This window comes from Hyperolius riggenbachi, chromosome 10 (assembly GCF_040937935.1).
Source record: "Hyperolius riggenbachi isolate aHypRig1 chromosome 10, aHypRig1.pri, whole genome shotgun sequence".
Lineage (NCBI taxonomy): Eukaryota > Metazoa > Chordata > Amphibia > Anura > Hyperoliidae > Hyperolius > Hyperolius riggenbachi.
In genome coordinates, this window is record NC_090655.1 from 78,533,251 (window position 1) to 78,560,986 (window position 27,736).

The 27,736-nt window shown below is 43.8% G+C and overlaps 1 protein-coding gene and 1 long non-coding RNA gene across 4 annotated transcripts in view; one reads left to right on the top strand and one right to left on the bottom strand.

Annotated features, from left to right (window-relative positions):
- LOC137536049 (uncharacterized) overlaps positions 1 to 27,736 on the top strand; it is a 490,360-nt gene that overhangs the window by 443,587 nt on the left and 19,037 nt on the right. The gene's annotated exons all lie outside the window — the stretch shown is intronic.
- WDR11 (WD repeat domain 11) overlaps positions 11,044 to 27,736 on the bottom strand; it is a 158,566-nt gene continuing 141,873 nt past the window's right edge. The window contains exons 27-29 of the mRNA XM_068258016.1: positions 27,273 to 27,418; positions 24,408 to 24,490; positions 11,044 to 17,120 (exon numbers count right to left, since the gene is read on the bottom strand). Coding sequence (XP_068114117.1) covers positions 16,969 to 17,120; positions 24,408 to 24,490; positions 27,273 to 27,418 — 381 coding nt within the window. The 3' untranslated portion in view covers positions 11,044 to 16,968. The remainder of the gene's footprint in view (positions 17,121 to 24,407; positions 24,491 to 27,272; positions 27,419 to 27,736) is intronic.

Consider the following 27,736-nt stretch of genomic DNA (forward strand, 5'->3'; position numbering starts at 1 on the left):
CTCTTTCAGCCCCTTACACACTCCTAGGAGTTCTGGTTCACCATGAGCTTGCTGGGCAATCTGTAGAAGAATACAAAACAAGACAAGACACAGAACATTTATATCACGCTTTTCTCCTGGCAGACGCAAAGGGCCAGAGCTGCAGCCACTAGGGTGCGCTCTACAGGCAGTAGCAGTGTTATGGAGTCTATTCCAAGGTCCCCTTACTGAATAGATGCTGGCTTACTGAACAGAAAGAGCCGAGGTTTGAACCTGGTCTCCTGTATCAGAGCCCTTAACCATTACACTAGCATCAGCATATTACTGTCTTTATAACCAAACCACTGACCTATGTTCTGTACAGTAGCGTAGCTAAGGAGCTGTGAACCCCGGTGCAAGTTTTACATGGGGCCCCCCAAGCACTCTATACATAACAATTGATATGGCGCACCAAAACCTGCAAAGGACAACAGTGTCAGAGGTGACCCAAGGGCCCCGATGCGGTCGCTTCCTCTGCAACCGATATTGCTATGCCACTGGTTCTTTATAAATGATGTTATTCCCATTCAGTACTCAGTGCAATGATTCCCAGCATTTTCCCTGTTACTTCCTGGCTGATGTCCTCATGTGTGAGCACTGGGGGTCCCTGCTGCAGAACACATAGACAGGTAATCTCGGTGACCTCTCCTCCAACCACTTTCCCTACATAATATCCCAGCAATCGTGACATTGTCCAAGAGAAACGTTTTCCTCTGAGGAGAATCCTCTTCTTCTACATCTCTGCTTTATACTATAATGGATTGCCGCCTCTTTTCTTTTACATCAGTTTCTTATGTCCTGATAGGGTGTAAGCTCTTCTGCCGTGTTTATAATTGCTGGAATCTAGAGTCCAGTTTGGGGGGGGGGGGGGGGGTTAAATATACAAGACTCACTGCCTCACCCACCAGCCCAAGTCACCTGTTTGCACCCAATTCCCCTGTAGATTGTTAGCTCACAAGGGCAGGGCCCCCCTGTGTATATATGCTCCCGTCACGTGTGTTTTGGCCGAGACAGGCCTCTTTGCACAAGGTAATTTAGGGAAATATAAAATTATATTCTCCTACTGATAACCTAATTTCCCCCCTCTGCACGTAATTTGGGGTCCGGCTATTGCCAGCTGACAAATTACTGAGATTTAATATGGGCTCCCAAATACGACGCTACGGAAGGGGGGGGTCGAGATGACCTGTTTCGGGCCCCTCCTAGCCTTTCTTGCTTCTGCAGTACTGCTTGTATGAAAAGGACTGGTACCAGTATTGCTGAATGTTTTCATGCTATATATGAACTACTGTAGGTATTTTGTGCTTGTGTTCTGGGTGTTTCAATAATACTATGGTGAGCAAACTATATATGTATCCTATGGTCAGAGATGGATTAAGATGTAATGGGGTCCTAGGCAAGGTAATAGATCTGGCGCCCCCTTGTGGTCCTCACGGTAAGCTGAAATTAGGCATGCTAGCATCCTGGGGGGATCTGGAGCAACATGTGTATTGGCACCCTTACAGTCAAAACGACATGGCTGGTTTTGTGTGCCTGTAGTGATTTATCACTGGCAGAGGAATGGATCTGGTCACCACAGCAGCGAGTCAGAACAGGCTGACGCACAATAAGTGAGTAATGTAGGAGTCACATTTGATACGCAGTTAACAGATATGTTTATATGAATTGTGCCTCGTGTTGTTCTAGTTGTACTACTTTGTTTTATCCTGGGGAATTGACCTGGGACATGAGCTTCTCTCATCTGTTTTCCTGTTTACAAGCTGGGGAAGTGCAAGTAGGTTAACCCCAACTTCTCCTCTCCATCTTTCAGGCTTCAGGGTGTTTACCTCAGCTTGTCAGTAGTTCCTCAGCCTAATCCATCACACCTCCCCCCAGCTGCTGCGAGGAGAGGGCCGGGACAGGCAACACATGAGGCAAGAGCAGACAGGGAGTGTAAAGGCTCATACACACATCAGACTATAGTCTTTGGAAAATGAAAGATCACAGACCAATCTTACCACCCTTCATGTAGTATGAGAGCCATACCTACACAGTCTAGTCTATGGAGCTGAACTTCCCATCAGAAAAAAATCTTTGCAAGATGCTGCACACACAGATGCTGTACAGACACAAAAGATCAATATCTGCAAAATATTTGTTCCTACAAATTGCATTCATAGTCTATGAGATCTGCAGATCATCATACACACCTTGTTTAACTGACATTCATCTGCAGATCAGACAATCATCTGCAGATCTGAAAATCCATCCTGGTGGATCTGATCTGCAGATGAATGTCTGTTAAACAAGGTGTGTATGAGGATCTGCAGATATCATAGACTATGAATGCATTTTGCAGGAACGGATCTTTTTCAGGAACAGATCTTTTGCTGGAACAGATCTTTTGCCGATACTGATCTTTTGAATGTGTACAGCATCTTTGTGTGCAGCATCTTGCAAAGATTTCTGTCTGATGGGGCGTTCAGCTCCATAGAATAGACTGTGTAGCGTGTGGCTCTCATACTACATGGAAGGGGGTAAAATTGGTCTGTGATCTTTCATTTTCCAAAGACTATGGTCTGATGTGTGTATGAGCCTTTAGTCTTACCTACCATCCACACATACCGGTGTCAAGTTATCCATCTTATTGAGGCATGCTTAAATTCCATCTGTGCATGTGCACTAGCAACCTGTTAATATCCCTCCGCCGGATTGTTGATAGGCATCCCATATGTGCAGGTTTAATGGCAGGTTAGGGGTGTGGAGGTTAGTTTTAGGAGTGGAGACTGGGAGATGAGGTTAGCGTGAGGCAGAGGTAAGAGGTAAGTAGAGCTGCAATGTGTGCACACCTTGTGATGGGAAGTAAAAGCAAACCTGAAGCGTATTTAAAAAAAAATGCTACTTAAGGAGGAGGAGGCTTCCTGCTATAGAGGCATCCTGCTCCTCTCACGGTCCCCTCGTTCCAGCGCTGTTTCCCCCATTCAAATCTCAAACTGTGGGAAGCCCGAGTGCTCCTAAAGAAGAGCGGCTCCGTACTACGCATGCGCAAGTGCGTGAGAGAACATGCTTGCACATATACACTATGGAGCTTCCCATCTTAGGGTGCACTCTGGCTTTATTTCTATGTATAATAGTGCATGGGGGTGCATTTTTACTTTTTGTCCACAAGGGGCTTGATTCACAAAGCGGTGCTAACCTACTTAGCACGCCTAAAGTCTTTAGACGTGCTAACCAGGGTGCTAAGTAGGTTAGCACCAGATTTCTCAATCAGATCGCGCACAAAGTTTTGTGCGCAAAGTGTTGCGTGCGCAAAGTCCTATGCGCGTGCTAAGTCCCATAGGCTTTAATGGGCACTTCGCGCGGAGCGCCGTGCGCTCTGTGCAGTACGCGTCTAAAGTTTTACTCGCGTAAAGTTTTATGCGCGAAAAGCTCGTTTAGATGTGCTAAGGGGGTTTTCACAGGCGTGCTAACAGTTAGCACCGTTTTGTGAATCAAGCCCATGATGGCTTAATTGCTGAGAACTGTACAGGGAAGTAGTAAGTGTGGGTGTTTAGGAGCTGTCAGCCATACTATCTTAGAAAAAAACACATATAAGTAGATAAATACTTGCTCTACTTACATAACATTTGTATTGCACTGCCTACATTTTAATTTCAGTGATTTTTCTACAGTAAAAAAAAAAAAAAAAGGAAAATCCTTCTTAGCATTTCCCATTTTAAGTGTGGCTATTTTGAAGCCAAGCCTGATGTTATTTCCTCCCTAATCTTCTCTGCCTGATTGGTAGGTAAGTTTCTGGATGCTCCAGGCTTCACCTTTCCAGCGCCGAGACCCCTGAAGCTGGCAGTGGCGCTCACGTTTGAGGAGGAGCGTGGCCGCACTGTGCAGATGCAGGATGCCTCTCGCGCCTGCACAGTAACCCAGAGCCAACATTGGAGCCCAGCAGAAACAGCCAAGCACCACTGCATCTGCTCCATTGACAAGCCCCTGTCGATGGCCTTATGGGGGGTCCCAGTGCTGGAACAGTGGGGAGGAGGGGGGTGGAGAAGGCTTTGGATTATCCGGAGGCTTCCCTCTCACTCTAGGTCAGTACTCGGTGCTGCAGGTACACTTTAAGCATGATTATTGTCAGCCATGATTGTCGGCCAAGCTTGATTACAACGGACTACCCAATTAGCTCCAACAAGAACCAACAGGTAATGTCACGGTTTGCTGGTTTAATTGGATTCAAGGATCCCAGCTGTTAACAAGCTAGCACTTGGTGACTGGTGTATGTTTGTGTAGGATACATCAGAGCAGGAGCAGCCACCAGGCAACCTAGGCAGGTGTTTGGGGTCCAGTGGGTTTCAAGGGGCCCACCTGCCACCTTCTTTAACCTCACCTTACCAAAAGGACCACAAGGGTCCCCCAAATCTACTACTTTACCTAGGGCCCCATTACATCCTAATCCATGTCTGGTATACATGCATGTGTGATGCGTTCTTGTTTGCTGGTGTCACCCCATGACCCGGGGAACGTGCCCGCGCAGGTCATGAGAGGGCGCCAGTAATCAAGGCAGTACAGAGGCATCAGAGGACTCTGCTATTAAAGCGGCTGAAGATGTTCTGCTCTGCTGCAATCACGCTGATGCAGTGACAAGATAAAAGCCGATCACAGGACAAGCATACAGCGGCTGCTATGCCACTCGGGAACACTTTGGATAACACTGCTCCTGCTGCAGCCCCACCTCATTAGGATGATGGACACCCACACCTGACCTGAATACTTTAAAAAAAAAAAAAGTAGTGGTGTAGCTAGAGTGGGGGAGGGGGGCCGCAGGACTTAGTGAAGTGTAGTGTAATGTAGCTGGTGGGGCAACAGGGGTTACTGTGGCTGGGCAGTGCAACTTAGATTGAGACATCTTGGGAAGAGTGGTGGGGGAGGTCCATAAGACAAGACTAATAACATTTATATCGCGCTTTTCTCCTGGCGGACTCAAAGCACCAGAGTAGCAGCCACTAGGGCGCGCTCTATAGGCAGTAGCAGTGTTAGGGAGACTTGCCTAAGGTCTCCTACTCAATAGGTGCTGGCTTACTGAACAGGCAGAGCCGAGATTCGAACCCTTGTCTCCTGTGTCAGAGGCAGAGCCCTTAACCATTACACCACCCAGACGCTCCTGGACCATGGACACACTTAGATTTATTATTTTTGTTTTTCCTGGTTTTTGCCCTCTAAACATAGGTGCGTCATATAGTCCTGGGCATCTCATGGTCCCAAAAATACGATCTATGCACTGCACTATATACTGCAAATATTCAATAACATAATGATACATCAGGCTGGAGAGTCTTGTGAGGAGTGATTCGAAAATGTGCATTTAGTCCTGTGACATGTCCTCATACCTCTAAAAACCCGCCATCGCTTCCTATAAGCAAGTATTCTACACTCAATCACACATTTCCTTCTTTTTCTCCTTTCAGTCTTGTTGACATCCTTCTATTGCAGCATTCAATAAATGTCTGCTTGTATCTTTGCAGCATATTGGTCTTGGTTGGACGCCTCTTCTCTCCCTTTTGTAACTAATTTGTCCATTTTTCTCACATCCTTTCTGACACTTCTCCAGTGTACTGACCTTTGTTGTTGTGCAGCCCTTTTTTGCCTAGATAAATAATTTACGAGTTGTCTTTTGATCTTCTATTCTTCAGTATAGTTTATTGCTGCCCTTTATTTTGTTCTTTCTTCCTTCATTACGCTCTCGAATAGCTCGTTTGAAACTCATCAAACTATATTGTCTTCCCTTTTAGTCTTCTTCCTGCGTGAGCTATCTGTATTATTGCTTTCATCCACTAGCACTTCACTTGTCTCCTCTCTTCATTCTAGCTCTGCCTCTATTTCAGTATTATTTTATATCACATCACACTTGTTCTGACTTCCTTGCTTCATATTCCTTACCTTTGCCTTGTAAACAGTTGCAGCTAATAGACCGCTTAGTAACTGAACAATATACAGCCTTCTGGCCATTACTGCATTCAGCGTCTTTCGACAGCTGGATGTCATACTTTCAATTAGAACACTGAAATTTTCAATTATAATCTTCATTCTGCTCATTAATTGCTTGTTATAGATGATTTCCAGTGTTTCATAGAATATTTCTTTCCCATCTTGCTCTGCCTCCTCCATTGGTACACGTCGGTGTATTATGGATAGATTGATTCATTTCATCCTCTGACTCTCAATTTCAGTAACTTTTTAAGGTGTTTTGTCACCACTAAGAAAATTCTCAAAACATGGTTATTTCTGATTCACTAAAGTGCATTTTGCAAGTTAGAATACCCGAGTGCCTCTGATCGCTAGCAGTGGCGCAACTACAATTCATGGGTCTCCCCAATGTTCACATCCCTTCCCTTTCCCCCCTTCACAGCCTTGAGGCCATCTTGCAAGTCTCAAAAAACAAGTGTGTTCATCATGATCTTCACACCCACAACAAGTGTAGTCACAAAAACACCTGAACTGAAGTATAGTCCCCTGTATGCGAGGAAGGGCTGCTCCCCCTCTAGTGGGGTTGTCCCCACAGAGGTTTGCACCATTCTGCCAGCATCTCCCTGCTGGTGTCTGTTCACTTGCCTTATATGACTGCTGGGCCAACATCATTCCAGGGCCGAGGAAGCATAGATCAAAGCAGGTGAATTTGATGCCAGCTACAGCACCGAGCTGGCGAGTTGGGCGTTCAAGTCACTAGCCTATCGACTTGTAGTTTGGCTACAAGAATCAACTAGCTGAGCGGGTAATACTTTAGCTTATACCAGCTGATCGGCTTGTGATCTGTAGTTTGGGCACCAGGGTACTGTAGGGGGTTAGTGTTAAGCATGGGGGAGCTAGTGTTAGAGTTGGGGGCCGAATAAGTCAATAGTAAAGTATAGGTAATTTGTTACCAATATCATAACTATCGGCAAGAACAGGCACCTAGCTTAACAGCGGTGCCACAACACATACGTACAGAAAGCTTGGGGGGGACTCAGCATAAGGACTGTGGGTTAGTCAGTTGGCCAGCAAACTGCAAAGCCAGAAGTTTACCCATCAGGTTTTCCCAATGAACAGCAACCGCAAGAAGTTCACCCATCATAATCCGTATGCATTTTAGCAAATTTCAGTCTGGCTTGATTTTTTAAACAGTGGAGTCTCTCTGGGACTTCTTACATTGAGCTCACTATTGATCAAAATGGACCCTGACATTATAGTTGTTTTAAGTCTGCCATTTTTAATATCCTGTCCATTCTGGGACTGATTTTCCTCTTCTAGCTGCATCCAGTGAGCTGTTGGTCACAATAGCACAATAGTTGGCCATAATAGCTCCAATCCAGCGCTGGTGCCGCCGGACAGCGGCCGCCGCTGCAGCATGCAACGTTATTTACCTTTTGGATCCAGCGCAGGCATATTACCATCTTCCCCCTCAGACTCCAGTGGAAATAGCTGGGCCCGATCAAGTCCACTGTACTGCGCATGAGTTTTGTGCTCAGCCAGAGCAGGTAGATGGTACTATGTCTGTGCTGGATATAAAAGATCTAAAAAAATACTGCTGCGTGCTACAGATGCTGCCGCGCCTGCAGGCATTTGCCGACAAGCTTGTCGACAGGTTTTCGGGGAAGCCAGCACTGGATCGGGGCTACTGTGGAGGATGGGAAAGCCTCATTAGGATCCAGAGCCTTTCCCTCCCCTGGAGGAGGAGTACCCCCCCCCCCCAGGGGCATTTTTTTCATTACAGGTTCTCTTTACTCAATTAGGACTGGTTTACACTGTACAACTGATACGTTTTAATGTATGTGCTTGCTTGCCTTTCAGGAGGCATTACGCACTTTCATAGTCAGCTGTAAGGGTACCGACAAATTTGCCCACGTCTGGTGGTTAGGCAAAGATACAAAGTTCTTTAGTTACTGCTGTGTTCACCCTATACGTTCTTAACCTCACCAATAATGGTTTCTTGGCACCAGATTTGCGAAGGTTCTTCACTTTTTACGACAATATGCATAACGTAATTTTCTTTCCCAGATCAAAATAATTTTTACAACAGGAGGAAATGGCAGCACTTTCATATACAGGGCTGTGAAGTCGGAATTGAGGAGTCAGAGCAAATTTGGTTACCTGGATTTGGAGGTTTCAATAAAGTGATGATTTGGATGATTTTTGAACCAAATCCATAGCTTTTGTAAAAATTAGACTAAGGAGTCGGAGTCAAAAGCGCTGACATTTCCTCCTGTTATATAAAAATGTAAAGGTGCGTACACACGCACTACGGCCGCCAACAACTGGTCCGTCAGACCCTCCCACTGGGCGGATTTTCAGGCGACAGTAGCGCGTGTGTACGCACTGTCGGCGGACTGATAAGGCTGTTTCTGATAAGGCTACTGTCGCCTGAAAGTCCGCCCAGCGGGAGGGTCTGACGGACCAGTCGGTGGCGGCCGTAGTGCATGTGTATGCACCTTAAAGGAATACTATCGATACCCAAGTATTCTAAAATGACAATGTACAAATAATGTCTAAGTAGCTGTGTAAACATTTTCCTACTTTTCATGTTAAATATCAGAGGCAAAAGCTGTAATTTATTGAGGGTAGGATTTAGCTATATTGTGACAAATCACTTGCAGAACGGGTGTCTGCTTCAATGCACAGCCAGAGTTGCATATCAGACTACAGAAAGCAAATATCAAACATATCAAACTCTGAATGCAAAAACAGTTTGAAAAAGCTGTGAGAATTAGTTACATTTCCTCTGCTCTCTTCAGACACTTCAATCAGAAACACAGGACACAGGAGCTGCAGCTGTTCTCTCTGTCACACACAGAGCTACACATAGAGTTAACTGATCAAGTGTGAGGGGAATTTCCCCTCTCCTCATGGCTCAGTCAGCCGTCAGTTTTGGCGTCAGTAAACTTTGAATGTATTTTGATAACAGTAAACAAAGAAGTTGCTACTAAAATGTATACACCAGTACTTAGCAGCACTTCCCAAACAATTCCTGTATCAATTGAAAAAAATATGAGAATCGATAGTATTCCTTTAAGTCTACTTAAGGTTATCTGCATTCATGTGTATCAGTTTGCATTCAATTTATTTAGATTAGGGATTAGTGCATAGTTTGCATTCAAGGAGTGCACAAGTCCCTTGGGGGTGCTGCACACCTGTTGGTTTCATTTCATTTGCAGCCTGACTAGGAGCGCTGGCTATTTTTTGCTGTTCTAAATACATTTTAAATCTGTCATGTTTGGTCTACTTAATGGTTTAGATTTTGATAGTGTGTAGTTATTAGCCCCCGTTTGCTGCTACTCCTCGGCCTGTGTATGCTACTACTGGCCACTGTATGGCTTCTTCGATGGCATAACAATACTCTGCTCTAATACTGGTGTGTATCATCATGTCAAATCAGATTCCAGTATCTCCTTGCATGAGTTATCAAAAACTCCTACCTGTGCCTGCTTGCCAATCCAAGCTTCTGAAGGCATTGTACCTCTAGGGATGATCCGTGAGATGCAAAGATTTCTGAGTTCATGAAGGATTATGTTTATTTGTATGCAGCTTGAAAATGGACCAATCAGTTTAAACCTTGGTGAGACTTAATTGGCTAATTTTCAAGCTGCATATATATTGCATACACATTTACATAATCCTGCATGAACTTCTATTTCCCTAGTTACCACAATGTTCAATCAGCTGAACATGGCCCACCCACAGGTGAGAATGGAGTCAAGGTGGAGAGCTTAGAATACTGCATGACAGAAGGATCTTCAGTACTGGATATCCAGAATAATATGCAGTTGTTGCTAGGAGTGTCAAAATTCATTTTGACCTTCAAGTCTGGCTACTGGTCCTTTAAAATGAGCTGAGATGCCCTGTTAGTAAGCTACTTCTACTTAACATTCTGCGGTCTTCTCAGATCTTTGGAATGGCTTAGGGCCCGTTTCCACTAGAGCGAATCTGCATGCGTTTTCTGCATGCAGATTCACATAACCAATACAAGTGGATAGGGCTGTTTCCACTTGTCAGGAATTCTGTGCGGTCTGCTGTGCAGAAAAAAAAAATCTGCATGGCAGAGCCGTCAGAATTCACATGCCGCACGCGAATCGCCGGTAATGTAATTTAGGAAAACCGCAAGCGTATGTCTTGCGGTTTTCCACGCGTTTTCGCATAAAAACCCATGTCAACGCTTACCGGCATTGACATGGTTAAAATCGCATAGCGCAAACCGCGAACGATTCTGCGTGAAAATCCGCATGGAAATGCGAACTAATCCACACCCACATGCGGATTCGTTGACGTGTTTTCCCCGATGGTATCGCAACGCACAAGTGGAAACGTAGCCTTAAGCTTTTAGCCATACAGGTATTACTCGAAAAAAAAATGCATAATAAGAGGTTTCTTAATCACCTGGCTTTGCATCCAAGTGGAATTTCACTATCATACCTCCTTATTAGATATAAATAATAGCATTTTCTATCAGATGAAGTTCTTGGCACAGCACCCTTTTAGAAATCAGAATTCATCACAAAACAATGACGTTTTCAGTACACAGTTCTGCAGAATCTAATTCTACTTCCCAGGCACAGGTATTTGATGAAAAATGACTCTGAATTTAACAGACCAGAAAAATAACATACAAGTTGCTCCTCTTATTCAGCAATTCTGTTAAAGACTATTTGCATTATGTCATAAAGCCTTTAGGTGGCACTGTGGCATAGCTAGAATTTTATGGTTTTTGTTTTCTGGTATTGCTGTTAGAACGGTATAGCAGGGCTTGAACGCTTTTACTCTTTTGGACAAGGGTTATTGGTAAAATACCTGTGCTTTTGTTGTTATAGCTGTGCCTGGTCTGATTTCCTATCCCTCAGTAATCATCTCTGGGATGGAAAATAAAGAGCCATCTTAGTTGGGGGACACAGACAAGCATAAAAGCTTACCCAACGTTCTAGAACAGACCTGGGCAAACTGGCCTGCAGGCCTACATGTGTACTGCAGCTTAGTAATTATGGTTTCAATTCCTATTTATTTAAACATCAGACCATCAACAGAAACATCACATCACAGAATGGTTTATGTCTTTATTACATTAATTTAAACAGAATCAACACACTTTGAAGGAATGGATTTAAGTCTTTGTTACAATCACACGTAATTACAAAAATAGAGGTCATAAGATGGGGTGTGGGTCAGGCTACCAATAGATAGACATGGGATAATTATTGGATTTGAAAATTAACATATGTGCACCATGCAACCGATACAGATACAACAGAGAACCACTGTAGGGAAGAACAATCAGAAATGTCTGAATATCCTGCCGGTTTTACACATAGATAAGTTGCACAGGCAGTATTGGCTGCATACATATAATTAAGCCGTCGGGACATTTGTGCGCAGGGTAAAGCCGATAAACAGCTCACCCTGCTCCTGCAAAAGTCCCAGCAGGGTTAATTACTACTCCACCTCCAGGCTGTCATGGATAATGGGTTAAGATGGAATTGGGCTTCCAGCTATTGCTGGTGACTGAATTACAGTGTTTTATAAGTAATTTGAGCTCCTTCTTCTGATGGCACCCAAAGTACTCACTGAGCGCTGCTATAGCTGTAATTCTTATTACGGCATATGGTGGTGCCGGCTGAGCCGAAGTCGCCAGCTCTGGTTTTACAGAACTCCATATTGGCTGCCTGTTCATCAGTCATCTCCTATCCCCATAGACACTTACAGAATGCTTGGCCTGTGCTGAGTGTTCAGGTTAATTCCCAGTAAAGGTACTGGATACCAAGTAGAAATAGGATAAAAGCAACCAAACTGCTCCTACAACCGTTACTTCTATTAGACTTCCACTAGATCAGCCAATGGAATGGAGCTTGTGCTGGTCAGCAAGTCATTTCTGCTCCCCCAACTCCATGCAGTGCGTTACTGTGCAAAGACCCGACGCACCCTGACGCATTGGGATATTGTATTCTGAGGGGATATGGCGTTTAGGATATGCTGTGACGCACTAAGGCTGGTTTCACAGTGGGATGTTAAAGTCCCACTTTACAGCAGCCAGTAACGCAGCCTAACTCACAGCACTGTAAAATCAATGTGCTGTTTCACAGTGCACACATTGCGTTACATCAGGGGTGCCCACACTTTTTCGGCTTGCGAGCTACTTTACAATTCGCCGAGGCCAGAAGATCTAGCGATGTTTCAAATGCACCCCGACCCCCCGTAAATGTAGTTAGGTATAGGTGCCTTCGGTATAGGTTAGCTGGGTATATAGGTTACCTGGGTATAGGGCCGGTGTCTTCCCGCAGTGGCGTCCAGGTCTTCACTCCCTCAGCCGCGGCTGAGGGAGGCTCCGGTGGGCAGCGTGAGTGGAGTTGGAACTCTGAAATTTTCCGCCTCTCCTCCTTCGCGATCATCGGCCAGCAGCAGAAACTGCGTTCTACATCTGCTGGCTGCTGAATTCAATGGAACACAGCCAAGAGGCCGCGATCTACTGATCAGGCGGTCGCGATCTACCGGTAGATTGCGATTGACCTATTGGGCACCCCTGCGTTACATAGTAACGCAGCACGTTTAAACAAAGTGCTGCATGCTGTACGTTATACTGGGCTAAGCCACGTTAGACTGTTTGCACATACTCAGTAATGTTGGAGGAGGAGGTCTCCCCTCCTCCTCCGCGGCCAGCCACATGGCTAATTAATATTCACTGCACTGAGGAGACTCCTGGTGGGACTGTAGTGTTGTCCGGATCATTTGATCCAGATCTTTTTTGTGAGTCAAATCATCCGGATCATCACAATGAAAGATTCGGTTCACAGTGGATGTCTGACTGGAAGAAACAGGAACATACAGAATGTACAGTGCAGGAAAAGACCTTTCCTGCTAGTCATTTCACCCAGTCTGCTTCCCTAGTAAAATGATTCGGTTCAAAGATCCGGATCTTTTCAATGATCCGATTCAAATGATCCGAATCCTTAAAAAGATCCGGACTTCCAATCACTAACCTGAAGCCGCTGCATAACGCAGCTCAATCTGACGTCTAACTTCAACACCACCATGCGTTGCGTTAGGGGCACGCTATGCGACCATAACGTCCCTTAAAACGCAACGTCTTGGTGGGAAAGTAGCCTAAGTGTAAAAGGAAGAGAAAGTATAACACAGAATAACATTCTTAGCTACATATGTAAGAACAGTGCCACCTATGTGCATAGAAGCTGAGAACTGATTGAAGGAAATGCATTGAAGGTTGCTGGGCAGTGTAGAAGCTGTGCTGAATGACAGCTGGTAGTGTTCTTCTATGGGATTATCATCAGATCATAAACTTTTCTTTCCATTGTGCAATGCGTAATACATTCTCTTTGTGCTTTCACCATAATTCCAAATAGGAAATCAACACTGCGCTGTACATATAGCGCTAAACTGCCTGATTGGTTTCTTGGAATAATGTAAGTAGTTTTTTTTTTTAGATATGAGTATAAAGTGACTAAAGTAGCATTTTCAGTGCAGAGCCAGAAGCCCTTACACAACTGGCATCAGAGGAGTGTACCGTGCCAGCCTCTGACTGAAATATGCATAGTTGGGACAGGTCCTCCAGAGTGACTTAAGCGCCCCCCCCGCCCCTCCTAAATTGCGCACTGAGGCTGAAGCCTCTCTCGCCTTTGCCTTGGCCTGGCCCTGCATATAGGCCTCTGATGAAACATGCCTCTGTCCACGCCTAGTGACTGCATGGTAAGGCACCAAGTGCCACACTGCATCTGTCTCTCAGCACTATGAAAAGCCACAGCAATGAGTGTCTCTCTTCTCATGGTGTTGGCCAAGACAATTTTAAAGCGTACTTGAGGCTACCTCAGTAGAGGGAAGTTTCTGGATAGTGGGGGCAGCACGGTGGCATAGTGGTGAGCTCCCTCGCCTTGCAGCTCTGGGTCCCTGATTCAAATCCCAGTGCGGGGACTATTTGCAAGGCGTTTGTATGTTCTCCCTGTGTCTGTGTATGTTTCCTCCGGGCATTGCGGTTTCCTCTCACATCCCAAATAGAGATATGTTAATCGGCTTCCCCTAGACTACAACAAACATGTGGCTCTGGTAGGGATTAGATTGTGAGCTCCTCTTAGGGACAGTTGATAACTTGAGTATATACGGTGGGGAAGATGTCAGCGCTAGAATACTTCATAATAATAGTGCGGAGGCTTCCTGGATCCTCCTGCAGCCCAGCGTTCCCGTGGCGGTTCCCTCTAAACATATTCACAAAAGTTTGTCATTCTGATATTTGTGGCCACACTCCCTCAGTGTACAAATGTATCCAGACTGGGCATGCCCAGAAGAATGGGGCTGACTGTGCACGGCTTCGTTCCTCTGTGCACAAGCAGCTTTGTTCTACTGGACATGCACGGATCTTTCTTGCACATGTGATTTTAAAATCACTATGGTTTGCTAAATAACATAATAATCGTGGTAGGTAATTTCCACTACCGCGATTAGTTTTTTACTAAATCGAGATGGTGCCGCGGAACGATTTTTGCTACGATTTTGCTATGCAGTGCATAGCAAAATCCCGATAGCAAACGTCGGAAAGTTGCTGGGAAATTAACTTTTGCTGAATCGCAATCGCTAGCGTTTAGCGCGAACGCTAGCGATTGCTAGTGGAAAAGGGCCCTAATTCCGATTCATATTAACTTTTTTTTTTTACTGCAAAGTTGTTTCACAACGAACTGCAATTATTATTTCTATTACTATAGTATTTGTATATGTTATTATTGTATTTATTTTGTATTGTGAACTACATGTGGGGTCAAGAAGACCACCTAACAGTGCTCAGTACTGTTCCAAGGGGCTGGAAAATTGTACTCTGCTCAAACTTGGACCAATCAGAATACCTGCCTTACCATACTGAATCGTCCAAGCTGCATATTGTTTACATGAAATTTGAGTGCAAGTAGAAATTATGTAATTGGCCATCTCCGGTGCTGAAAAGCTACATCCCCCTATCACCGCTGTTGTATAATGAATGGGTCATATAATTTCCACCCCATCACTGATACTGTGATGTAATCACACACCATGCAGAGGATACCTTATACCAGTAAAGATTATTCCCCACTCTGTAATTAGTCAGTAATCGAATATGTTAAATACCGGTATTATGCTTTTATTTTATTTTTTTAAGTCAAATTTGGCAGTATTTCTTCTCAAGAAGAACTTTGATTTCTATGCATTTTATGGGAAAAATAAAAAATACATTTTTAAACTGTATTGGGTAAAAACTATGGTTTTTATCTACAGCAGTACTTTTTTTTCTCAAATTGTATTCACCCGTTTATCACAAAACTTAAATTATGTTCCTGACACAATTAATGGTGATGATATCGGATTCTAAAATAAATGTGGGTTTTTGCTATACAGTACAGTATGTACTTTTCACTTTGAACTGAGAAAATACAAGAATTGGTATTTTAATGTTAAAATGATTGATTAACCTTTTCTCCCTAATTTTTATTATGTAGAGGGTGTGGTCTTGAATGTGGGTGGGGTTTGACAGTAAATTTTATGGTAAACTTTTTTTCAATGATTCTAATTACACTTCCCCCATGTGACCTGTGGTCAGCCACCCTTATACAGAACTCCCTGGTAGTCTAGTTGTTCCCCATATGTTTCACTGGTGGTCTAATGGTATCCTCAAATGCATCCCTAGGGTGTGTATGCTTTCCTGGCAGACAAGAGATTTGAAAATGCACCCCCAGTATAGGTAGCAGATTATTATTATTATTTATTTATATAGCGCCAACATATTCCGCAACGATTTACAAAGCACAATAAGATGACAAGGGGAACATAGATATACTAACAAATAGTAAAACAGAGTTCTGGATAAGATGTGCCTCCAGTATTAGATAGGACTCCCCTCCCCCCCCAGTATAGGTAGCCAGATGGGTTTCCACTACTAGATGACACTCCTCCCCAGTGTAGAGAGCCAGATGTGCCCCCAGTATTATGTAGCCCCCACCCCAGTATAGATAGCAAGATTTGCCTCTAGTATTAGGTAGCCCCCTTCCTAGCAAAATCTAAGGCTCCGTACACACATCCAATTTTAATCTGCAGAGAACTGGCCAATTTTAACACTGCCATGTACTAGGAGGGCCAACAGCTTTATAATACTATGAACAGACTTTTTAGGTATGCCCTCATTACTACATGGAAGTTGTAAAATTGGCCAGTCATTTGTAGATCAAAGTTGAATGTATGTATGGCTCTTAATTTATAATGTGGCTGCGAGGGTAAGAGCCAGACTTCTGTATCATGCCATATTCAGGGACCGGCCCTAGGCTTACAGCTATGCACTACAAGATCCCCTGCTGGAATGCCTAAATATACACTTATCCAGAAATTATATGAAAACAACCAGCCTGTATTTTAGGGTGAGCAGAACTTGCTTTTTGTTTAAAGAAAAACACAATAATAATTTGCTGGGTTCAAAGTGCTAACTGCCGATACAGTACAAAGCTATAGTCATTACACTTCTGTGTCACAAATGGAGAGACCAAATCTATTACTGTACCCTGTTTACTGGCCTGGCAAAGAGAGTAATAGAGTTCTAGTGCAGGCGAGAACTATGCCATATATTCAGCAGATACACAGCCTACTCTGGTGGGCAGAGTTCAGGAAAGCAATGTCCTATCACTCATTAGCCACACCTGAGTAGGTGATGATTGCACAGGCATAACCGCATGTATGAAAGTGCCACAAGGTATTTAACTGTTTGAGCAACAGCATTGATTCCTTTAGCAGGTTGTGCGCTAAATCTGTTGCTGGGAGGATTTTTCCATCATCATAACACTTTCCACAGTAGTTTACATGGAAAACGCATCATTAAATTATAGTTCTGAGTCAAATACTTCATTGTTGCTGTTGGCAACCTTCTGTGTAGGATGATTTTCCACTCTCCAGTTCCCATCGAAGTACCGGTAGTTCCATTTCTCTGACTGAACAGTCCCATCCTCACTTCTCTTCCTCAGTCTTGTGGCCCTGAAGTTCAGAAAGCAGCTGTGCACCGGCATCGCCTGCCTTTTGGGCAAATTTCAGGGCCCCTTCTGGGAATCCTATAGACCGCAAGCTGCGTGCATAGTCTGCAAACACTGTGGAGATGAGTTTATGTGCAAAGAGGTTAAGGGACAAATCGAGTAGTTAACATAGACTTGTTACACAGGTAACAAATAATCTGCAATATTAAAGTAAATGGGAATGGTTTATAAAAAAAAAAAAAAAAAGGCAGATGCTTACCTAAGGGAAGGCTCTGGTTCCTATAGAGCAGGGGTAGGGAACCTATGGCTCGGGAGCGGCTCTTTTGATGGCTACATCTTGCTTACATATAAATCAGTAGGGGTTGATTCACTAAACTACACTGCTCAAGCAGCGCAGCTTAGTGTGGCAGCACAAGTAACACTTTCAAAGTAGGCATGCTACTGCTGTGGCATGCACTACTAACTTACTTGCGCTACCCCAAAAATGTACGACTGCTCAAATTGTCCCTATCCTGTCAGGTCCAGTGACTTTGTAGGACGATATTCCCACACTTTGATTGGTCCAATAGGCTGCCTGTCACTTGACAGGCAACCTATTGGGCCAAAGTGTGGGGATCTTGTTCTACAAGTGAATCAACCCCCAAGTCAGCTAGCTAATTGTACAAGCTGTTAGTGGGTATTTCTCCTGTCTGGCTCTCTGGGAAATTTCTGAAACCCAAGAGAAGCTGAAGACTTGTCTGACACTTCCACTGCCTGGAGGATCAACTGAATACACATCACCATGGCAACAGGGAGGTGAGCCCTACTGTCCCAGTTTGAAACATATTATATTGTATGGCTCTCACGGAATTACATTGTAAATTATGTGGCGTTTATGGCTCTCTCATACAAAAAGGTTCCGGACCCCTGCTATAGAGCCTTCCCTCTCTTCTCCCAGTGCCCTTGTTACAGCAGCTGTTGCAGCGGCAGCTCCTCTGTTTGAATCACCCGCCGTGGTGGACTTTGGAAGTCTTCGGGAACAGAATCCTCCTGAAGGCAGGCAGCTCCATACTGCGCACTCGGGCTTCCCAAGCCTTCCTTTGGCGGCAGACACAGCAGAATTTGACTAAATTGGTTGAATAATGCTACGGGGGATCCTGCGCTGGAACAGGGACCAAGAGAGGAGCGGGAAGGCTCTATAGGACCCAGAGCCTTCCATCTCCTTAGGTAAGTATCTAGCTTTGTTTTGTTTTTTTAAACAGTTCCCATTGACTTTAGGGCTTAGGCTAGGTCAGGCATGGGCAAACTTAGCCCTCCAGCTGTTAAGGAACTAAAAATCCTACAATGCATTTGCCTTTGAGTCATGACTGTGGCTGTCAGACTCCTGCTATGCATTGTGGGACTTGTAGTTCCTCAACAGCTGGAGGGCCAAGTTTGCATTTCCTGTATAATAGGAACGCAGCGGAAGGAAAAAGTAGTACTGCACAATACGGCTGTGTTGCATCGCATACAGTCACTGAAAAGTATACTTTACTCCACCTGTTAACATGTGCATTTAGCAGTAACGGACTCAAAGCACTGAGTTACCATACCACAACCCGTTATACTGCAACTCTCCCGCCAACCTGTGAACATCGCATAGGTGGTACATTGCAGATGGGTAAGCTGTGGTACCAAGTGGCCACTGCACCAATGTGAACAGGGCCTTTAGAAGATTACCTACTAGAATACCCTGGGGGCCAGAAGAACGCCTCTCCCTCCTTACTGATATAAAGCAATACTCTCACCTATCTGTAGGTTAGTTGCATTGTTCATTGTTGTGAGCAGGTGACCTGAAAGAAAAATGGCTCTAGCAAGTTTCAGAAAGTGACACTGTACCAACTTTTTTCTGGGGAGTTGCTGGGCATTCTTATTTCATAATTCATTTTCAGGGTTTTAGGAGACTAAGCCACATAACGGTACATAGTTTAGATTTTTTTTAGCCAAAATAAACATTTGTGTTGGTGTCCTCTGATCACCATCCCCCAATCCCTACGGTTTCCTGCAGGAATGTCAAAGGAAATTCCTGCAAGATGATGCCACATGTGCATCTCCCCTTGCCCTCTCCATAGAGCAGTACACGTTGCTTGGCTGGGAGCCAAACAGTGTCTGCAAAGTGACAATTTCATGTTTGGTGGCAGTTTTGAAACCAACAATTATTTGGGGTGAAAGATCGTTAAGGTTTGTGCATAGATTATACGGAGGGTAGCCCAGAAACCCGGGTGAGCAATGTTGCTCTCCATATCCAAGCACAATCAATAACCAGAATTTACCTCGGCATAAAAAAATAATTGCTGGTGTCCTGTGACGTCACTGGCATTCCTAGTATCTTTTTTAGTATCTAGTAGAGATCTTTTTGGCCAGAGAGCCATGATGCAGATTTTTCTCTATGGAAATTTCAAACTTGCATGCATACCCTATCACCTTGTTCTCATCTTTTCTTTATACATTTACCTAGGTGCTGTGCACACTGTAGTTAGTGGAATCTGAAGCCTGCCTTTTTTTCCTTTTAAAAAAAACCTCATCTACACGCGTAGATGAGGCGGCGATGTGGCTTATCAATCGAGCTGTTGATGCGGCTCGATTGATAAGATCCGACAGGACGGATCTCCCCACCACCGATTCCCTGCTCATTCCCCGCGAGGGGACAATGGCAGGGAATCGAGCGGAAGATAAGTGGCGCCGGCGGGGAATCTAATCTGGCGCGCGAGCGGGGACGCGGAAGAGGCGACTGCCGGAACGGAGCCTCATCTACCCGTGTAGATGAGGCTTTAGGGGCCTTGAAGTGAGTTATATAGCGTTATAGAGGCTGACATATTTATTTAATTTGAAACAATACCAGTTGCCTGGCTGTCCTGTTGATGCTCTGCCTTTAATACTTTTAGCCATAGATGCTGAATTATGGTACGTACACACTTCAGAGAAGTCTTTGGAAAAGGCAAGATCACAGACTAATCTTACCCACTTCCATGTAGTATGAGAGCCATACTCTACACAGTCTATTCTATGGAGCTGAACTCCTCATCAGATAAAAATCTTTGCAAGATGCTGCACACAAAGATGCTGTACACATTCAAAAGATAAGTATCTGCAAAAGATCCGTTCCTGCAAAATGCATTCACAGTCTGATATCTGCAGATCCTCATACACACCTTGTTTAACGGACATTCATCTGCATATCTGACAATCATCTGCAGATCTGAAGATCCATCCTGGTGGATCTGATCGGCAGATGAATGTCTGTTAAACAAGGTGTGTGTGAGGATCTGCAGATATCATAGACTATGAATGCATTTTGCAGGAACAGATCTTTTGAATGTGTACAGTATCTTTGTGTGCAGCATCTTGCAAAGATTTTATCTGATGAGGAGTTCAGCGCCATAGAAGAGACTGTGTAGAGTATGGCTCTCATACTACATAAAATGGAAAAGGCAAGATCACAGGCCAATTTTACCCCAAAGACTTATCTCAAGTGTGTATGTAGCATAATCATGGAGATCTCATTTCTGATTGAAGTCTGACAAAATTAGCTGCATGCTTGTTTCAGGTGTGTGATTACTGATGCCAGAAAGGTCAGCAAATCTGCGTACGTTAAAAAGGGGCGCTGGGAAAAAAGGGCGCCGGGTTTTTAACGATAAGCATGGATAACGTTTAAAAATGTATTGTACTGTATTTCGTTTAAAATTAATGTTTTTTAAAGTTATAAATCATTAAATAATGTGCATTAAATCGGCAATTGTAAAAACGTTAATCTTTCGTTTAAATACTGAACCGTATAATAACGTTTAAAAAAAAAATTACTAAGTAACCCTCCCTGTACCTACCCCTAACCCCTAGACCCCCCTGTTGATGCCTAAACCTAAGACCCCCCCCTGTTGGTGCCTAAGTAACCCTCCCTGTACCTACCCCTAACCCCTAGACCCCCCTGTTAGTGCCTAAACCTAAGACCCCTATGTTGGTGCCTAAACCTAAGACCCCCCTGTTAGTGCCTAAACCTAAGACCCCCCTGTTAGTGCCTAAACCTAAGACCCCCCTGTTGGTGCCTAAACCTAAGACCCCCCTGTTGGTGCCTAAACCTAAGACCCCCCTTTTGGTGCCTAAACCTAAGACCCCCTGTTGGTGCCTAAACCTAAGACCCCCCTGTTGGTGCCTAAACCTAAGACCCCCCTGTTGGTGCCTAAACCTAAGACCCCCCTGTTGGTGCCTAAACCTAAGACCCCCCTGTTGGTGCCTAAACCTAAGACCCCCCTGTTGGTGCCTAAACCTAAGACCCCCCTGTTGGTTTTTTCGTTTAAAAATAATGTAAAAAAATAAAAAATGTACTGTTTTTCGTTTAAAAATAATGTTTTAAAAAAAATATTGTACTGTTTTTCGTTTAAAAATAATATTTAAAAATGTATAAATCATTAAATAATGTGTAATCATGAGAAGCAGTAATAAAACATTAAGTCTCCGGGCGCCGCTTTTAAAACGTTATTTTTCTCCGGCGCCCTTTTTTCCTATCGGGCGCCCATTAAACGATATTTATTATAGGAGTGAATGGCGGCGCCCGATTTGTCCACTAGCATCAGGCGCCCGAATTTACTGTTACCAGCAAATCTTCCAGGCAACTGGTATTGCTAAAATGGAAAAATGTCAGCCTCCCTCTCTCACTTCAGGTGTGCTTTCAACTACGGCAATTTCCTGGCGGTCTTGCTGACCCAGCGTCTCTAATGCTTACAGCCACAGACCTAGAACAAGTATAAATATCAGGTGCTGTGAAAAAGAGCCGGTTCACACGGGCATTAAATGAGCGGTCGCAGCGTTCCTCACTCAAGTGCTGTCTATTCAAATGAATGGACGTTTATAAACAGCTGTTCAGGCCTTTTCTGTTCATATAATGGCGCACTCAATCCCATAGTCGCGGCTCGTGCTGGGCGCCACATGTAGGATCCAGAATCGCCTAAGTGTGGCATTTCTGTGTCCCTTATGTGGGCTCAAAATGTGAGATGACCGAATGACAAGATTTAATACCAAAACACTTCCCCGCTCGTTTGCAGAAATCCATTTATCATCAGTTAAGCGAGATGTCCCCAAGCGTCAGTCTGAACCGGCGCCAAATTCGGGACATAGACTCACGCTTGTTTCAGGTGTGTTATTCAGACACTACTGCAGCCAGAAGTATCAGCAGGACAGCAAGGCAACTGGTATTCTTTACAATATGGCAGTCTCCATCTCTCACTACAGTGTCCCTTTAAGAATTGGTTTAGGCCTCTGTTCTCTGTGGGAATCAAGGAGGCTAGTAATAAAGCGTCTGATTGGTACTGGCAGCAAACTGTGTTATGAAAGAGATATCGGGAAATATTGACCACTCTACAAAATAGCTGCAGTGCAAACATCTTGTGCCCATCCTGTGTACACCAATGATTACTGTAGTCATAATCACAGCGATGTACTCTGATATAAAAGCTGGGCCAGCACCAGCAATGCTTCCCACTGACCTCAACTGTACATCAGTCAAGTAGCTGATCATGGTGGAAGTTTATTTCCACATCTGAGCAAGCTGATTATAGGGCTGTAGAACGATTGATCCTATTCCCAAAGCAGTCATACTGTTCATCAAGGACTGGTTCACTAAGTGGCACAGAATTAAAGGACAGCTGAAGTGAGAATATGGAGACTGCCATATTTACTTCATTTTAAACAATACCAGTTGCCTGGCAGTCCTGCTGATCTTTCATGCATTAGTAGTGTCTTAACACCAGAAACAAGCATGCAGCTAATCTGGTCAGATCTGACAATAATAGGGATAGTTTATGGTGCTCAGAATAATTGTGCATGTCAACTCACTGCCCATACAATTCTATGGGGCTGTTCACATCTCTGCAATCTGTAAACGATCATGTTATTCTAGCTCACTGCATGCAGTCTTTGTATTAACGTCTCCACTGCAGTTCACACATCACTCATGCAACTGACAACTGTGAAACTAGCCTCAGAGTAAAACTGCACTAGTGCTTTGCCGCTCACCAGTGATCTGTAAGCTCTACACAATTGCCCTAATGGGAACCAACCCTTGAGGAGATTATTTGGATAAGCAGACAGCAACTTGTGTAGTTTCCCATTTACAGAAAAAGTTGTTTTATCCACTTTAAACCTCACTCCCCAGTGCCGGGGCCTACTCCTTAAGTGGCCACACACCATACAATTTTTTAAATATCTGTTCAATTTAGGAATTGCAATCCATTTTTCTGACTGATTGTAACATTTCAAAAATATGACCAATGTACCACACACCTATGTTCAATTTTTCCCCAATGATGATAAAAATGATTAGAAACTGACAAAATTGCTAGGGTGTGTATATTAATAAATTGACAATCCAACACACACCATACAATCTTTAGAAAGATTAAAGAAAAATATCTGGCACTCCGGATCGATTAAAATAGAAGAAAACGGGAAATCCGATTGGATTTTTCAGTCGAATGAAAAAAAAGCTTTCGATTTTTTTCGGGAGATCGATAGTTTTTATCGAATTGCCGTTAAATCGGATCATTTTATTGTATCGTGTGTGGCCACCTTTAGGCAGGGAGGGTGTGGACGAGTCTAGCTCCGGTATTTGGGTGAAAATCACTCTAAGGCCTTGTTCACATTGCGTTCGGCTCGCGTGTCCGTCCGCGGTGGGCTTTTTTTTTAAAGCGTTTTCCGGCGATTTTCTGCGCGGTCGCTCATTTTTGTAAACGATTTTTCTGAGCACTTCAGTCTTTTGATCCGTAAACAAATACAATGTATTTAAAAAAATAACAAGCTCGCTCACACAATCGCTTGTCAAAGCGATTTCGTAAGCGTTTCGCGTTTTTCCTATACCTTCCATTGAGGCAAAATTGACTCAAATGGCCCATGCAACGCTTTTCTGAGCAAATTCGAGATTACGTGAAAATGCGCGCAAAAATGGCCGTGATAGGAGTCATCACGGTTTAGTGACTCCAGCCCTGTATGCGCTGCACCGCAATACATTGTGATATTCTACTGCTGAATGCATTTTCAACAAAACTCTGCACCACTCCATTCACTGTAGTAAATGGCAATGTAGATGGTATGCAATCGCATGCACTGCACTCTAAACACACAGCCATGCGTTTGCTAGTGTGAACGAGATCTAAAGAGACACTCTACTTTATAGGTCTGGTCTCATTTGAGAGACAGAATATACTGCTAGGACACCACTAGTTCCTTACTCTGAGATAGAGTAACGCACAAAGCTGCTGCTAGTTCATCTGTGATTATCACTGAACTGCAGTGTGATCTGTCATTAAAATAACTACCACTTCCCAAATACACAGAGCAGAAGCTTATACCTGTAATAAAACCTGCAATGAGCGAAATTCTAATTGCTTTTCAGAGCACATAAAAGGATATTGGTCTCATCGGTGATTTCAATTGCTGAACACAGCAAACAGGCTTCCAGAAACAAGGCAGCCCGATCAAAGCATCTCATGCTGGGGAAACAGAGAGAAAAAAAAAGAGACAACAGTACATGAAAGATAGTCAGGCAATAGGAACCACTTCACTGGCTGCAGCCTCACTGCTGCTGCAGAACTACAAGGACCATGTCCAGTCCATGGCACTTCTGAGAACGCAAAACATAGAATTATATAATGAGGCAGTCATAGCAATACTCAAAGACCATCATTGTAAGCCAATTAGCATTCATTCTTCCCTGATGTAAGTTAAATTGTACCCGAGGCAGTATGTACAGTACAAAACATTAATAACCAGGCGGTTTTACTTTTCTGCCTGAAAGAGTTACGGTCATTCTTAGGCATGGAAGTGACAGCTTCTATCTTGTCAGGAATATAGTAAATATCGCTGATAAGTGAATTACATCCATAAAAGTTTTCCTGGCAGAATACAACTTCTGAGAGCAGGGGGAGATATAAAAAGGTTAATACTTAATGTATTTTCATTTAGGGACACTTAATAGGCTGCCACTGAGTAGAGACAACAAAACATTCAATCTACTTTGTAGATATCCCATGGTCTGATTTTCTTTTTAAATATTACAAAGTCATTTTTAGGAGTTTGATTATAAACAATTGTATTTATCTTGCGTTTTTTTCACCTCGAGTTGACTTTAATTACAGGACTCCATGTAACATTGCTATGTGCCCTGTACAGGAAGTGCAGAATTATCAGGCAAATGAGTATTTTGACCACATCATCCTCTTTATGCATGTTGTCTTACTCCAAGCTGTATAGGCTCGGAAGCCTACTACCAATTAAGCATATTAGGTGATGTGCATCTCTGTAATGAGAAGGGGTGTGGTCTAATGACATCAGCACCCTATATCAGGTGTGCATAATTATTAGGCAACTTCCTTTCCTTTGGCAAAATGGGTCAAAAGAAGGACTTGACAGGCTCAGAAAAGTCAAAAATAGTGAGATATCTTGCAGAGGGATGCAGCACTCTTAAAATTGCAAAGCTTCTGAAGCGTGATCATCGACTATTTTGAATGAAACGCTTGATTGTTCAACAGGGTCGCAAGAAGCGTGTGGAAAAACCAAGGCGCAAAATAACTGCCCATGAACTGAGAAAAGTCAAGCGTGCAGCTGCCAAGATGCCACCAGTTTAGCCATATTTCGGAGCTGCAACATTACTGGAGTGCCCAAAAGCACAAGGTGTGCAATACTCAGAGACATGGCCAAGGTAAGAAAGGCTGAAAGAAGACCACCACTGAACAAGACACACAAGCTGAATAGTCAAGAATGGGCCAAGAAATATCTCAAGACTCATTTTTCTAAGGTTTTATGGACTGATGAAATGAGAGTGAGTCTTGATGGGCCAGATGGATGGGCCCGTGGCTGGATTGGTAAAGGGCAGAGAGCTCCAGTCCGACTCAGACGCCAGCAAGGTGGAGGTGGAGTACTGGTTTGGGCTGGTATCATCAAAGATGAGCTTGTGGGGCCTTTTCGGGTTGAGGATGGAGTCAAGCTCAACTCCCAGTCCTACTGCCAGTTTCTGGAAGACACCTTCTTCAAGCTGTGGTACAGGAAGAGGACTGCATCCTTCAAGAAAACCATGATTTTCATGCAGGACAATGCTCCATCACACGCATCCAAGTACTCCACAGCGTGGCTGGCAAGAAAGGGTATAAAAGAAGAAAAACTAATGACATGGCCTCCTTGTTCACCTGATCTGAACCGCATTGAGAACCTGTGGTCCATCATAAAATGTGAGATTTACAAGGAGGGAAAACAGTACACCTCTCTGAACAGTGTCTGGGAGGCGGTGGTTGATGCTGCACGCAATGTTGATGGTGAACAGATCAAAACACTGACAGAATCCATGGATGGCAGGCTTTTGAGTGTCCTTTCAAAAACAAAACCATTCAGTGACCAATATAGCCACCTTTCTTTGCATGTCAGAAATGCATATTTGTGAATGTTGAGATGTTATATTGGTTTCACTGGTAAAAATAAATAATAGAAATGGGTATATATTTGTTTTTTGTTAAAGGACTTACGAGGCGAGCATTGAAAAAAAAGTTAAGTACCTCATGTCCTTTGTAGTCCTTAGGGCAGACTATCGGCGCCTTCCTTTCAACTGACTGGAGCTCGGATCAGCGAATCCACTCTGCATTGCCAGCCCCGACCCTGCCCCGGGTCGCCTTATCAGACGGCGACTAGAATCGCCGCTTTAAAAGTTCCAGCGTCTGCGCACTTCTCTTAGCCCAGTGCGGCTGCGCAGGTATTCTGTGATGTCTGCGGCCGTCCTCGCTCCTATCACTCTGTTGTACGTCATGTGGGCGTGACCACAAGACCGCCCACATGACATGGATGTAAAAGTCAGCCGCGCCCCCTCAGCAGAGACGAGCAGCGCTGAGGGACGCAAGACGTGACTTGTCATATACTTGTGCTGACACTTTTTTTTGAAGAGTAATACTCTTCAAAAGATAGTCTGCCCTAAGGACTACAAAGGACATGAGGTACTTAACTTTTTTTTCAATGCTCGCCTCGTAAGTCCTTTAAGTTGCCTAATAATTATGCACAGTAATAGTCACCTGCACACACAGATATCCCCCTAAAATAGCTAAAACTAAAAACAAACTAAAAACTACTTTAAAAAATATTCAGCTTTGATATTAATGAGTTTTTTGGGTTCATTGAGAACATGGTTGTTCAATAATAAAATTATTCCTCAAAAATACAACTTGCCTAATAATTCTGCACTCCCTGTATATATGGGCACAGCACCACTGCAGTATGGGAGGCAGACATTACCTGTGTAACATCTCCACTACTCTCTTGAAGCAGCCAAGAGAAAGGAGGACTAGGATTGCTTTGTATTTCTGGTTGATATGTGGGGAGCAGAGATGGTCCACCCATCGTTTCATGACCTCAGCACACTCTTCAGAGTTCAGTCGCACCTGATTACAAACAACAACAACAAAAAATACAGAAAAAAGGCAGTGTTTATATCAGCATTTATTTTCAGAGTCTGAAAGCAATGTGTGTATGTTTCCATAACAACGGAACTTACATTTTCTTTATACTGTGTGCCCAACAAGACAGACAGCAGCTTGAGTTTCATTTGACATTGTTACATTCCAAGCATTCTTATATGTGATGCCTAGTGTGTTCAAAGTCACACTTTATCCTCCTGGGGACCGGCAGTCTTACTCCCCTTAAAGTGAACCTCCAGACTAAAAAATCGACTCAGCAGCACTGAAAAGGCTTGGTGTTTC